Source organism: Macrotis lagotis, chromosome 1 (genome assembly GCF_037893015.1).
Source record: "Macrotis lagotis isolate mMagLag1 chromosome 1, bilby.v1.9.chrom.fasta, whole genome shotgun sequence".
In the NCBI taxonomy this organism is placed as follows: Eukaryota; Metazoa; Chordata; class Mammalia; order Peramelemorphia; family Peramelidae; genus Macrotis; species Macrotis lagotis.
Window position 1 is genome coordinate 722,341,197 of NC_133658.1, and position 15,347 is coordinate 722,356,543.

The 15,347-nt window shown below is 35.9% G+C and overlaps 1 protein-coding gene and 1 pseudogene across 7 annotated transcripts in view; one reads left to right on the forward strand and one right to left on the reverse strand.

Moving 5' to 3' along the window:
- Positions 1-15,347, reverse strand: part of NBEA (neurobeachin) — a 796,125-nt gene that overhangs the window by 353,061 nt on the left and 427,717 nt on the right. For all 7 annotated transcript variants that reach the window (XM_074216034.1, XM_074216037.1, XM_074216036.1 and 4 more), the window contains one exon: positions 12,780-12,946. In XM_074216034.1, the coding sequence (XP_074072135.1) occupies positions 12,780-12,946 (167 nt within the window). The remainder of the gene's footprint in view (positions 1-12,779; positions 12,947-15,347) is intronic.
- LOC141510208 (UDP-glucose 4-epimerase pseudogene) lies at positions 3,046-3,856 on the forward strand (annotated as a pseudogene).

Here is a 15,347-nt window from a genome sequence, read left to right on the forward strand (position 1 = left end):
TCACTTGGTGCATAGATATTTAGTATTGAAATTGCTTCATTGACTATGGTACCTTTTAGGAGGATTTATTTTCATTCCTTATTTCTTTTAATTAGATCTGTTTTTGTAACTGTTTTGTTTGAGATTAGGATTGCTACCTCTGCCTTTTACACTTCAGCTGAAGCATAATATATTCTACTCCAACTGCATCTCTGCTTCAAATCAGTTTGTTATAAGCAGCATATTATAAGATTCTGGTTTTTAATTCATTCTGATACTTGCTTACATTTTATGGGAGGAGCAGCTCATCCATTCACATTCAAAGTTATAATTACTAACTCTTTATTCCCTCTATTTGTATTTTTTCCATTTTTTCCATGTTATCCTTATTCCCTGATAGTTTGCTTCTGAATATCACCTTTTTCAGTGTGTTTGTCCCCTTATATCTAATTATCCCTCCCCTTTCTTTCTTTCTCCTTTCCCTTTGCCCCTTCTTCCTTCTGCCAGTTCCTCTTTCCCTCCTCCCCCTTTCCCCTCTTAATATGTGAAAATTAAGATAAGTTTCTAAACTTAACTGAGTGTGTGTATGTTCATCCTTCTTTGAGCCATATCTGATGAGAGTAAGATTCAGGCAGTTCGCACCTCCTCCTTTTACTCCATCTATTGTAATAGGTCCTTTGTATTTCTTCATGTGATGTAATTTACCCCATTCAATCTCCTCCATCCTACCATCTCTTTGCTGTCCCCCTCCTTTTTAAGGAGATATTATTTTTAAATCATTTTATCAGAGTTACAGACAAGTCATGAGTGTTTATTCCTTCTGGCTAAATATATTCTCTCTAATAGAATCACAATTTTCAAAGGTTATGAGAATCTTTCTCCCAGGTGGGGACAGAGTCAGTTACATCTTACTGGATAACAATTTTTTTCCTTTTCCCTTTTTAAGCTTTTATTTATCTCTGGAGTCTCCTATTTAAAGAACAAATTTTCTATTTAACTCTGATCTTTTCATCAAGAAAAGTTGAAAGTCTCCTATTTAGTTAAATATCCATCTTTGCCCCTGGAAGAGAAGGCTCAGTTTTGCTAGTTAGTGAATTATTGGCTACATTCCAAGCTCCCTTGCTCTTTGGAATATCAAATTCCCGACCTTTCAATCCTTTAATGTTGATGCACAGGTCCTATGTAATCCTTAATATGGCTTCTTGGTATTTAAAATTGTTTCTTTCTGTCTGCTTGCAGGATTTTCTCTTTTATCTGACAGTTTTGGAATTTAGGCATAATATTCCTTGGTGCTTTCATTTTGGGATCTCTTTCAGGAGGGGATCGATGTATTCTTTCAATAACTATTTTTCCCTCTGGTTTCATGATATCAGGGTAATTCTCCTTTACTATATCCTGAAGTATGAACTCCAGCCTTTTTTGCTTCTCAATGTTTTCAGGAAGCTGAAAGATTCTTAAGTTGTCTCTTGTGGATCTATTCTCCAGGCCAGTTGTTTTGCTGATGAGGTTTTTTACATTTTCTTCTAATTTTCCTTTTTTTTTTTGGATTTAACAGATTCTTGTGATCTCATGGAGTCATTAGGTTCTACAGATTCCAGTCTTTTTTAAGAGAAGAACTTTCTTCATTTGCTTTTTGCAACTTCTTTTCAAATTGGTTAATTCTATTTTTAAAGGAGTTTTCCATTTGCCTAAAGTGGTTTTGACAGAATTATTTTCTTTTTTTGCATCTGTCCAATTGTACTTTCAAAGGATTTGTTATCTTGTTGCAAGATGTTAATTTTCCCTTGCAAAGTGTTAATTTTCTCTTGCATTTCTTTTCCCATTTTTTCCAATTGATTTTAAACTCCTTCCTGATCTCTTCTAAGAAGTCTTTCTGGGCTAGACATCAATTCATATTCTCCTCTGAAATTCTAGTACTCTTTGAGTAAGTATACTTGTCTTCAAGGTAACTTTCAACTTTTCAATTCAAAGCCACTCTGATGGCTTTTCTTCATTTTCCTAGCTAGGATCTTGTGTTGGGGGGGAGGCTAGTTCATAGACATTTGGTGTTGAAATCCCTAGAGCCTTTGCTCACTGGGCTTAGTAACTCCACATTGGCCAGCCAGTAGGGGATGCTAGATCCCCTGGAATGTTTGTGACCTTGATTAGTGGCCCACTCTAGAGGCCTGGGTGTGTGTGTGTGTGGGGGGTGCATCATGATCTGGGTTATCCTTGAACAATATGGGCTGTGCCCTAGGGCTATATAGTTAATGTACTTAATCTTCAATCAGCACTGAGGGAGATATGTGGCCCACATTTGGGCCTGGGGTGGTGTTTGTTCTGTGAAGAGTCACTTTCTTCCTTGAAAACCTGGGGGCTCATGGCCCTGGTCTTCCGGACCAGACAGACTGACCAGATCAATGTGTAATCTTTGTGCTGCAGCTCTCTCACCCCACACAGTAAATCCTTCTGCACTGGAGCTCTCCCTGCTGTCACAAAAACAGCAAAGATTTCCCCCCACTTTTCTGATTAGTCCCCAGGCCTAACCCTGCCTCCCTGCACTGGCTCTCCACTGTCTGACCCAAGCAAGTTTTCTTGACCCAGACCTTGTTAGTAACTGTTCTTCTCTGGGTTTTGTGGATCCAAATTTTGTAAAGAGGCTTGGTTCATGTTAGGTCTGAGGGAAAACCAGTAGAACTTAAAATTGTGCCTGGCTTCTCTCAGCCATCATGACTGGAAGTCTACAGCTAATTTCTTATAGTTTTTTGCATGGAGTCTTCCTCATTAGGCTGTGAGCTCATTAAAAACAGAACCTGTTTTTGCCTTTATTTGAATTCCTGCTTCTTACATTAATACGTGGCACAAAGTAGGTGCTAAAGAAATGTTACCTGACTAACAAGAATACAAAATACTTTTAAAAGATAATACAGAATCTTAGCTGCCTGACCAGGAGTTGGCCCACACCATCTATACCTGCTATCCAGGAGGGACATTGGCTGCTGACCAAGTGTGCAGGATGGGAGAAGATGCTAGCTACCAGCTGTGGTGACTGACAGCTTTGAAAGTATTATCTGTGGGAGGGACCCTATGCCTGAGAGTTTAACTTGAGTGAAAGAAGTCATGGGCAAGAAGGTAACAGTTTGAGGAGACAAAACTGTATAGGAAGGTCTCTTTAATAAGTAGTTTCTTGGCTGTGATCCACTTTGCTGGACCCAAGGTGGTTGGGGAATTGGTGCACAAACCCCTTGACTATTACAGGGTTAACCTCACAGGGACCATCTAGCTGTTTGAGACCATGAATACCTATGGGGTGAAGAATCTGGTGTTCAGTAGCTTGGCTACTATGTTCAGGAACTCCCACTACCTGCCCCTGGATGAGAAACACCCACTGGGGGCTGCATCAACCCACCAAGTTCTTCATCAAGGAGATGTGCACCAGCCGCATTGACGAGGACCCACAGAGCATCCCCTAAAACCTAATGCCCTATGTCTTCCAGGTGGCAGCAGGATGGCAGGAAGTCCTCAATATCTATGGCAATGACTACAACACAATGGATAGGACAGGGGTCTGGAATACATCCATGTCATGGACTTGGCTAAGGACCACTTCACAGACCTGAAGAAAGCCCAGGAACAATGTGGCTGCTGGATCTATAACTTGGACACAGGCACCAGCTATACTGTATTCCAAGTGGTGATGCCATAGAGAAAGCCTCTGGATAAGATTCTATATAAAATTGTGGTCTGTAGAGAAGGGGACGTGGTCAGCTGCTATGCCAATCCCATGCTGGCACAGGAGAAGATGGGCTGGAAAGTAGATATTGACCTAGATAAGATGTATGAGGTCCCATGGTGGTGGCAAGAACAGAATCCAAGGGGACTTAGTAGCCAGGTCTGATCAGCCACTAATGGAATATTGGAAATGATGGACTTTCTCAATCTGAGCTTTAACTTGGGCCTTATCCCATTTGCGCCTTTCCTATGAAGGGAAGGGGAGAGAGGTAGATGTTGAAACTCAGATCTACCTAACTTCCTCCAGGGGATTGAATCAACTCAGTTTGATCCCTCCTTATTCAGGAGGGCACAAAAAAGTGGGCAGGGCCTTACCTTTCTACTTCACTCCTTCCTCACCCTAGCCCAATCCAGGGGCCTTCCTTCCATCAAGCAACTGAAAACTCTAGTCCTTTCCATCCCCAAGATCATGACCCATTCAACAGGTATCAAAAGCACAGGGATTGGATAGGGAGCTGTGGATCAGGTCAAACTCCTCTCCTCTTTTAGTCTTGTAATTAGGTTGACAAATAAGTTTCTTACAAAAAAAAAAGATAAAAAGATAATACAAAATAAATGAAATACCTGGGGAAACTAAAAGTTGTATTATTGCTATTTATAATCAATATCAAAGAGACTAAACTCAAATAACCTTTCTATGGCTTCCCTTTAGAAGCAAAGTATCTATATTCCTTGCTACAAAAATTGTTTGGTAGTATATTTTGTATTCAGTATTTATGCTATATTTACATCATAATACAGTTAATTCCCCTATCTAAACTACTCATTAAGTCCTGATGTTTATCTGTTTTATTGAAAGAACCTAAGAGAGCTTTCTGGGAGCACTATCATGTCACAGTCATAGGATTAAGTGAACAGGGATGACAGTAAAAAGCCATTTCTGTATATTTCAAAGGGTTTTACTAAGTTACTTAAAATGCCATAAACATAAATAGTCTTCTTTCTCTACAATGTATCCATGACAGTTAAATTCAAAATACAGCACTCTAGGGCAAGGAAGCTTTCTAATTTAACCAAGAGCCTTTGTTATTGACAAAAGAGATTAATGTGTAAGAGACTACAAATATCAAGAGATGCTTATTGTCTAATACATGATAATACTTTTCTTTTGTGTGTATAAACAACGTAAAATCATTACAACACGTATTTCTAGAGAGAAGAAAATATATATATATATATATATATATATATATATATATGTATTGTGAACATGAAAAATGGGCAAAATATTTGCGAAGAAAAAATCACTGGTTTAACTATATTGCAATACCTACATAAATCTCGAAATCTTTTTTTTCTCTTTCATGGCATTTAAAAATAAACAAATAGACAAAGCCAATATTATTTTATATATGCAGAAAAATATAAATAAAAATCTTTTAAACTGAGAGGCAAACTCAAAAAAAGCCACATCAAAAGAGCTTTGAGATTTCCTCACTAGTTTAATAATGTACTATCTCCAGTAATTGCAACAAAAATGCCTCAGACGTCTGCCAAAAAGCCAGATGTTGGTGGTTGAAATGTATTTTCTACAGCCTTGGTACAGATTTCATAATTAGCATCTAAATAAGAAAAGAATGATAGAATGTGATAATTTTGCTATAACCTAAGGCACTTGTTATAAAATGGGGAAAATTTGTAAGTTTCATGCCATTTGTGGGCTAAATAGTCAATATGGATACTTCAGTATCACACACACACACACACACACACACACACACACACACACACACACAAGTAGTTTTTTCATGAAAAAATGCAAATATATTTTTCTGAGGTTTTGGGATCCCAACATATGCAAGGACCTAATTTTAGTTTCCCAATTACTGGATCATATTCTTTATTCCTAGTCACTTCATTATTTCAAAAGATCTATGATCTTATTGATGAATTTCCTCTGTATTGACATTGAGGTTATTTGTGGTCATTTCATTGTGGTTATGATTTTAATAATAAGCACCTCTGAATTTTGCTAGGTTGATCTTCAGATGAAAATATGTTATTCAACTCTGTTACAGTCTCCACTTTTGTAGGATCTAGGGCAATTTAGAATCTGCCAGCATTGCCTTTGAAAACTTTTTATCACTTCATATAACTATGAAATTTCTCATTAGGTCTCTACCAAACTAACTACATACTGAATGATAAGAGTGCTAACTAAATTTATTATATAACTTATATGTAATTTATTACCACAGAATCTGAAGCCAACATGTTTCTAAGAAATAACAATTATATAGTCTTCAGAAAATTCCTTTATATTATTTACTACCTATTTCTTCTTTAACAATTCTTTAACAATCCAGAGAAACACATTTTTCCACCTACCAAGCAGAATGATTCACAAAAAGTCTACACTTAATAAATGTTCACTGACAGTGATTATCAAAGGTTAAAAAGAAAAACTTAATGATTAGAGAGAAATTCTGCAATGCCTTCCCATTTCCTACCAAAAAAGTTCACTTTCCTTAGATAGGCTACCATCGTCTTCTACAATTTTTAAAAAAGCTTAATGGAAGGAGGATTCTAAAGAATCAACGAAAAACAACTTGAAATAATAACAACTTTAGCAAAATTGCAGGATACAAAATAAATCTGTATAAATCATTAGCATTTCTATATATAACTGACAAAGTTCAACTTCAAGAAATAGAAAGAGAAATTTCATTTAAAATATAAAATACTTGGGAGTCTACCTGCCAAAACAAACTCAGGAAATATATGAAAACAATTACAAAACACTTCTCACATAAATAAGTCATATCTAATCAACTGGAAAAATTTTAATTACTCATGGGTAAGCAGAGCCAATATAATAAATGTTACAATTCTACCTAAATCAAAAAATTTATAAAAGAAAAAAAATACCAAAATTTATCTGGAAAAACAAAAGGTCAAGAATATCTAGGCAATTACTGAGAAAAATTGTGAAGGAAGGTAGCCTCTATTGTTTGATAAACCCAAAGATCCAAGTTTTGGGGGGTAAATTCATTCTTTGAGAAAAACTGCTGTGAAAACTGGAAAACTTATGGCAGAAACTAGGCACCAAGACAAGGTCAAAATGGTTCCATGATTCACACATAAAGGGTAATATAAGTAAATTAGGAGAGCATGGAATAGTTTACTTGTCAGATCTATGGATAAGGAAAGATTGTGAAGCAAACAAGATAAATAAAGAAATATGTAATATAAAATGGATGATTTTGATTATATACAGTTAAAAAATTTTACACAAATAAAACCAATGTAACTAATATTAGAAAGAAAGTAGAAAACTGGGAAAAATTTTTAATAATAAGTATCTCTGTTAAAGACTTAATTTCTCAAATATATAGAGAACTGAGTCAAATTTTTAAGAAAACAGGTCATTCCCCAGTTGATAAATGGTCAAAGGATATGAACAGTTTTCAGATGAAGAAATCAAAGCTATCTGTAGTCACACAAAAAAATGCTCTAAATAACTACTGATTAGAGAAATGCAAAGTAATATAACTCTGGTACTATCTCACATATATCAGATTGGATAATATTACGAAAAAAGGCAAATAATAAATGTTAGAGATGATGTGGGAAAATTGGGATATAAATACACTGTTGGTCGAATTGTGAACTGAGTTAACTATTCTGGAGAGCAATTTGGAACTATGTCTAAAGGGCTATAAAACTGTTTCTCTCTTGATCCAGCAAAAACTACATTAAAAAAAAGAAAAAGAACTATTTGTTCAAAAATATTTGTATACACTTTTTTTTGAGGAATTGGAAATTGAGGGAATACCCCTCAATTGAGGAATAACTAAAGAAATTATAGTATATGATTGTAATGCAATATTATTGTGCTATTAAGAAATGACAATCTGGATGATTTCAAAAAGTCTGGGAAGACTTACATGAACTGATACAAAGTGAAGTGAGTATAACTAGAACATTGTATACAGTAACAATAATATTGAATAGTGAAGAACCCAATTACTTGGCAATTCTCAGCAATACAACGATTCAAGAAAATCCCAAAGAACTTATAATGAAGCATGCTATCTGACTCCAGAGAAAACCATGGAAGTCTAAATACAGATTGAAACACACTAGTTTTCATTTTCTTTCTTTCTCTCTATCCCTTCCTTTTTCTTTCACAAAATAACTAATATGTAAATATTTTACATGATTGCACATATATGACTCTCATATTGCTTATTGTCTAAGGGGGTAGAGGGTGGCGGTGGGAAGCAGTGAGTAAGGAAGGGATAGAATTTGAAACTTAAAACTTAAAAAAGGAATACCAATAAATGTTAAACTTGTTTTTACATGGATTTGGGGGTAAATAAAAATTATTTTAAAAAATCAAATAAATGGCCACCTTAAAAAATAAGTTGAAGGGAAGTTCTTAGGTTCTTCATTTTATTCCCATCTATTTTAATCCATGGCTTCTTTTTTGATCAGATAATCCTGATGGCTGTATTTTTGTTTCCTTTGGCTCCTAATAAAAATATGTGCATCTTTTATGAAAATAATGCAATAAAATTTTAAACTAAGTAGGGAAGTTTGTGTTTAAGAACAGATTCCTACTTTTATTGACTGATTTTTTTTTAACCTCCAGATTTCCCTTTTGTCTATATTCTCAGTCTCAATTCAAACTGGTCTCCTTTATTTGAACTTGACTGATTCTTTTTTTTTTTGTTTTTGCAAGGCAATGGGGTTAAGTGGCTTGCCCAAGGCCACACAGCTAGGCAATTATTAAGTGTCTGAGGCCGGATTTGAACCCAGGTCCTCCTGACTCCAGGGCTGGTGCTCTATCCACTGTGCCACCTAGCCTCCCTGAACTTGATTGATTCTTACCAAACCAGTCCTTCTAACTCAAGATGCAGGGTTCTCTCAAGATGTCTCCACTGTGCTCAGGATTACCACCAGTTTTGTATCTGGATATTCATTAAATAAGCCTTTAATTCTAGAAACACTACAGGAAATGAATTCAAATTGACTTATTAGTTTGTTAATATCATTCTCTTGCTTTTTTTTTCTTAAAAAATCAGGGAGACATCTGAACTTCTCCAGTCTTACTTTATCACTTCCTTTTTTTTCAGTATCTTTATAAGATTACAGACAACAGACCAATAATCCCACATGACAATTTTTTCACTACCTTGGGATACAATTTGCCTGACCTGAGTATCCTTAACGCATCAGGCATGGGATTCATAACCAATTTTCTGCCTGAGATTCATTAGCCTGTATATATTCTGTCCTTTCCTGTTCCAAGAGTATTCTCCTTAAAAGAGAAAGCAGCGGGGCAGCTAAGTGGTGTAGTGGATAAAGCATCGGCCCTGGAGTCAGGAGTAGCTGGGTTCAAATCTGGTCTCAGACACTTAATAATTGCCTAGCTGTGTGGCCTTGGGCAAGCCACTTAACCCCGTTTGCCTTGCAAAAACCTAAAAAAAAAAGATAGAGAGAAAGCAGCATCATAAAAAATGGGGAAAGTCCTACTTGTTCCAAAATATTCATAGAAGCTTTTTTTTTGTGGCAAAGATGCCCATCAACTGGGGGATGGTTGATCAAGTTATGATATATGAATGTTATGGAGTACTATTGTTCTACAGGAAACCATAAATAGTTAGACTCTAGAGAAGCATGGAATGAATTACAGTTCTGATGCTGAGTGAGGGAAGCAGAACCAAGAGAACATTAACAACACTGTGAATTGATTATCCTTGATGGATGTTGCTCCTCTCAGCAGTTCAGATAGCTAGGACAACCCTAGGAGACCTGCTATGGACAATATTATCACCATCCAGAGGAAGAAAAACAAAACAAAACAACAAACCCTTCAGAATCTGATGAGCACTACATATACTTTAAAAAAAAATCTCATGTATTTCTTTCATTCAATTCTAATTCCTCATGCAAAAATGACTAATCTGTAAACAAGTTTATCAAAAATATATATGTACAATGCTAAACTGACTGTTTGCCACTGAGGGGAGGGGGGTGGGAAGGGAGGGTAGAAGGAAATTATGTAACTTAAAAATACACATATACATATGGATGAATATTGAAAAACTTTCATAGCATGTATCTGCAAAAATAAAATATCAATTTAGAAAAAAAGAGAAAGCAGCAGTCTGAGTAAAGAGAGCAGAGGAAGAAGCATAGACCAGATTCTCCAACACAAGACCTCTGAAAGAAATTGAAAACACACTGACTGAGACTTGATTGATAAATCCAAGAAAAAATCATGGTAATTTTCTCAGCTAAGGTTGACATCAACAGAGAGAGAGATATATGTCACATGAAACATTCTAGAATACAAAAACAAGAAGAGGACTGAGGCTGTGCAATGGAGCAAAAAGATTCCATGGGGAGAATGTAAACTATCTCATAGTAAAAACAATTAATCTAGAAAATGGAAAATGGAGGATAGGTAATTTGATTGGAATATCAAAAAACAAGACCACCACAATGACCATGGTTCAGGTCCTCATCATCTCTCAACTGAATTCCTAAAACAGCCTATTAACTAATTTCCTTCTTTTGAAGGCTCTCCAACTTATTCACAGAGTTGTCTAAGTGATAATTTTAAAGTACAGGTCTGTCCATGTCATTTTTCTGCTGAAAAACCTCCAGTGGCTCACTGTTGTTTCTAGAATAAAATACAGATTCCTTTGTGGAGCACTTAAAGCTTTTTAATGGTGTGTCCAGGTTACTTTTTCTGGACTATCACGTCACTTGTTTCCTATATCCACAGAACAAGCCAAACTAGGCTCTTCACTTCTCCTCATACATAGAGTTGCATCTTTTCTATCTGTGCCCATGCCCAGGCTTTCTCTGGGACTGAAATGCTCGCTCGCTCTCTCTCTCTCTCTCTCTCTCTCTCTCTCTCTCTCTCTCTCTCCCTCTCTCTCCTCACTTCTGCCAGAATTGCTTCAGCTCTCAGCTCATGTGCCGCCTCCATAGGAGGAGTCTTTGGTGACCTTCCCAAATGCTAGTGCTACCCCTTCCCAAGTCATCTAGAATCTGTTTTGCATATGTTTTAAATGGACTTATATGAGAACAGTGCTTCCTAGTGAAAGGCAGGCTCCCTGAGGGTAAAGATTATGATGTTTTGTTTTGTAACTCAATACCTGGCAGCATCTACACACAGCCCAGGCATAATAAAGTCTGGCTGATCTGCCCTGTCAGGCCAAGCACAGTGTCAGGCCTAAGGGCAGACTGAATGCATAGGCCCAAAGGGCATTCAGCAGAACATTATTCTTCAGGTGATGATTTTATTTGACCAGAGCAACTTTGAGGGAGCCTAGCTACTAAAGTATAAAAGAACTGCATCACTGGAAAAAGTACTACAACAAAAGAAGAGAAAAACAGCACTAATGTACTATGTGTAGAGAACCAAGGCAAAGGGAGTAAGGGGAAAGAACAAGTTTATCAAGTGCCTACTCTGGGTCAGGTACTATATAAATAGCTACCTCATACTACAACCCAGGGTAGCTGATGCTCTTAATATCCTCATTTTACAGTTGAGGAAACTGAGGCAAACAGACATCAGGTGACCTGACCAGCATCACACAGGTAATAAGTGCCTGAGGCCTGATTTGTACTCTTAATTCCAAATCCAATGCTCTATCCACTGCACTCAACCTCCAATAGGACTACAGACCAAATTAAATATGCAAACCAAAAACCCCTTATGCAAAATTCTTGACAACAGGCAAGACTACTCTGACTACCTTCTTGATGACCCATCTCCTCCCTCTTCCTGACCCACAAATCAATTATGGAGTCAATCAATTCTGTATTAATTTTATTATATTATCTTGAAGACAAGCCTGTTCAATTTCCTGAAGTCTAAAGTACATAGATGGAAAAAAAAAAGGTATTAAAAGAATTAAGATTTGTGATTTAAGTCAGTGTAAGGAATTTCTGGTGTGGGCACTCAGTTCATGACTGATCTATGATTTAGTAGATAATCAGTCTTGGGGAGTTGAGATAAGGAGAACCTGAACGGCTTGCCTAGGATTCAGAAGTAAAAACAGTTAACACTTATTTTGTCAAGCTGAGCTGCATCATGAGCAGAAAATGAAGTTATAGTAACTGTTTTAGGAGGTGACAGGTCCATAAAATGACAAATAACTTGAGCAAAAGGAAAAAATGGAGATTGATAAAATAAAAATAACATGTAGCACTTAAAAATTTGCAAAGCATCTTAAAAACCTCTGATCCAATAATTCTGAGGTAGGTAATATGGATATTTTTTTGCCTATTACCAGATAGCTAACTTGTTCATGGTCACTCAGCTAGGAAGTATCACAACCCTTTATCCATCATGCCATAGTTTCCATAAATATATACATGCTTTGCTTTCTATCTTGGATTTGGAAGCAGAGAGATTATTAAGTGATTTATTTGTCTTAACAAAGATAGGAAGTGTTAAGACTTAGAATTTGAATCCAGGTAGTTATGATTTCAGATCTATCTTTGTGCCTCATAAGAGTGATGAAGCTTAGCCTCATTCTTTGTAACATTCACAGAAGAAAATCTTCACAAAGAATAAGTAACCTATTTTTTCCCTTTATTTGAAGAATTATATATACTATAGAAGATTCACTGTGTGAGATAGAAACCTTTTCATGAAAAATTAAAATTATCTTCTAAAAGCTTAGATTGAAAAAAGTTTCTTAGTCTAAAATCAAGGAAAAATGAGTTTTTATAAAATGGAACAATCTTTTAAAAATATGTGGGAAAGTGATTGCAAAATGATACAAATTAAGTAAGCAAAACAGTAAATGATTCTGAAAGAATTGACATTTAGTTTTTTAGGACATCCACATATTCTGAAGAATGATTTGAAAGGTAAAGGTGAAATATTTTCATTTGAGCTTCTGAGAAGCTTGTGTAAGAAAATTTTGTTGAAATGGAATCACCAAACATTTTCAAAGGGAAAAAGCAACAACCAGCAATAAATATTTAAAACTTTTTTTTCTAATAAGTAGCATTAACTTTGTCATACTTTGTTTTTCTAAAGACTAATACTAGAAACTTACCTATGAGATACAGCTCCCCATGCTCCATGTTTGTTTGTGAGAATATTAAGAATTTTTTGCTTCAACTGATTGGCTGTGACATGATCTCGATGCTTAGCAGCACTGATAAGGTGATCACACATCTTTTCTTCTTCTCTTCGGTCTGCAGCATATTGGGCACACTGTGACTGCAAAAGAATACAACAATTCACAATGATTAATTTTTTTATTTTATTAAATAGAATTATATTTCAACCCTAAATAAAAGGAGGAAATAAATAACTTCATTAAAAATTCAGTTGTTAATACAGATTTTTTTTAATGGATAGTTTTTTTTTTAATTCCATGAAATCTCATCAACTGCTATACCTGGACAGTTCTTAGAGGACTTAACCCTTTCATCTCCAAGCTTTTACTCTGGGGCCCTGTTCTGATTAGTGAGTTCCTAAACTAGGACAGGTCATATCAGGCCAGGCTGGCTTCTTTTTGTGTTTCACTTCATTCTCTAGCCATTTCCTCACCAGCTAATGGTGCTCTTGTAGCTTGGAGCAGGGATCATGCCTTAGAGCATGATCAATCACAAGTATACAGAACCAGTGTTCTAATGTGGTAATGCTTCATGTGATCCATGTATGGCTCTAGTCAAGTTTTATAATACTCTCTGGTCATTATATTATGACCTCCCTGCTCATGTACACTCCATGTTCCTCCTCCCTCTGCTTTGGTGTTAGAACCATAATCAAACCAACACAGACACTGCTCTTAGAAAGGTTGTATCAATCTTCTTGACTTGCCTTATTCTCCTTGTAACTTTTCAAACCAAAATATTGCTTCACAGTCACAATTCTATATGTAGTTTTCTTCTATTGAATGCAATTGCCTAGAGGGCAGAGATCAGCTTTACTTTTGCATATATAACATATGCTTAAGTGACTTGCCTAAGGACAAATAACTAGGAAGTATCAAATGTCTAAGGTCAAACTTAAACTCAGAGTTTCATGACTCCAGGGCCAGTGAGTTGTGTCTAAAGTGCTATCCTTAAGGTATTCTTTGACTATACTATCATTCGCACAAATGTCAAAACCGAATAAAATTCCCTCGATCTTTTTTTAACCTAAAACATATAGTGTGACTCAGTAGAAAAAAACAAAACAAATTCTCATATTTCTATATTCTAATGAAATTATGATTTCATTTATATGAATGTTCCTTCCAAAACTGAAGATCCTAGTAATAGTTAAGAAGAACCAAAGCTTGAGGACAAAGAGAATGAGTTCTGTTTTGGGCATGGTTAGTTTTCCATGCTTAGGAGACATCCAGTCCCTGATGTCTAAGAGAGAGTTAGTTGGAGATTTGTAGCTGTACCGTAAGGAAGCAGACAAGGAATGGATAAATATGAACTTAGGAAAGATCAGCACAAATCAGCTCCTTTCACCCTGTGACTCCTGTTTGTATCCTGTAAATTCTCACCAGAGAATTATGTGCCTGTTCACTGACAATTAATTCTCTAGAGATTGGCATGCTATGATCTTATTAGCAGAACTTTTTAAAAATTATTATTTCAGGAAAAACTTGGGGGTCATTACATATATTTTTCAATATATTATTATATATTACAAATTTAGAAAATCTGGTAACCCTCTTCTTCTGATTCAAATCACAGTCTATCTGTAGTATCTGTTAAAGCTATATATTGAAAGACTTCCTCAGATGTCCATACAGGAAATTTAGAAGAGGGTTATCCAACTTTACTTTTAAAAATTTTTATTGAAACAATAGACAATATATTATGATTTGCCATTTTAGTGAGATTCTGCTACTTTGTTTATTAAAGCATTTAGTAAACCCACAGGAGGCTGCATTTTAGGATAGCCCTGGTTTATACCATAGAAATTCATCAGCCACTTGAGTTTTCCTTTGAAAAGTTAGGCTTTTAGTTGCTTCCCTCTATAATCCCTGTAGACTCAATTGCCAAACCAATATTCCTCAGATATAGGAAAACCATGTCATTCCCCTCGTCAAGAAATTTTAGAGTTCCCTACTGAATGCAGGTTAAAAAATAAAGTCCTTTGATTCACATTTTAAAGCCTTCACACAAGTCTTCACAATCTGGTTCCAGCAAGCCTACTCTTTCAGGCTAATTAGAACTTTTGCTTCCTCCCAAAGTAGATACTCTTCACACAGGACTTTCATCTCCTGTCTCTATGTCCTTGTATAGGCTATCCTTTATACCTGCAATGCTTTCTCTCCTTCCCTCTTCCCTTAGGAACTTCTAGGATTTCTCAAGACTAAAATACTTCAAGTGCTACCGTCTACAAGATATATTTCTGATTTTCTCTGTTAGGCTTGTTTTTCCTCCCTGTTGTTTCCCACCCCCCCATCTATTTTATGCTTATTTATCTGTGACCATGATGTGTCTAAGTTTGTATTTGTATGTTAGCACTTAGAAGGTACTAAATAATAGGCAATTAAGTGTTTGTCAGTTGATGGAATTTCTACAACAGCTGAGGTGCCGGCTGTGAATGGTTTATTTTAAGATAGCAATAGAAGGACCAGGTCTTCCATGAAACTGGAGCTTCTTGTTTCATT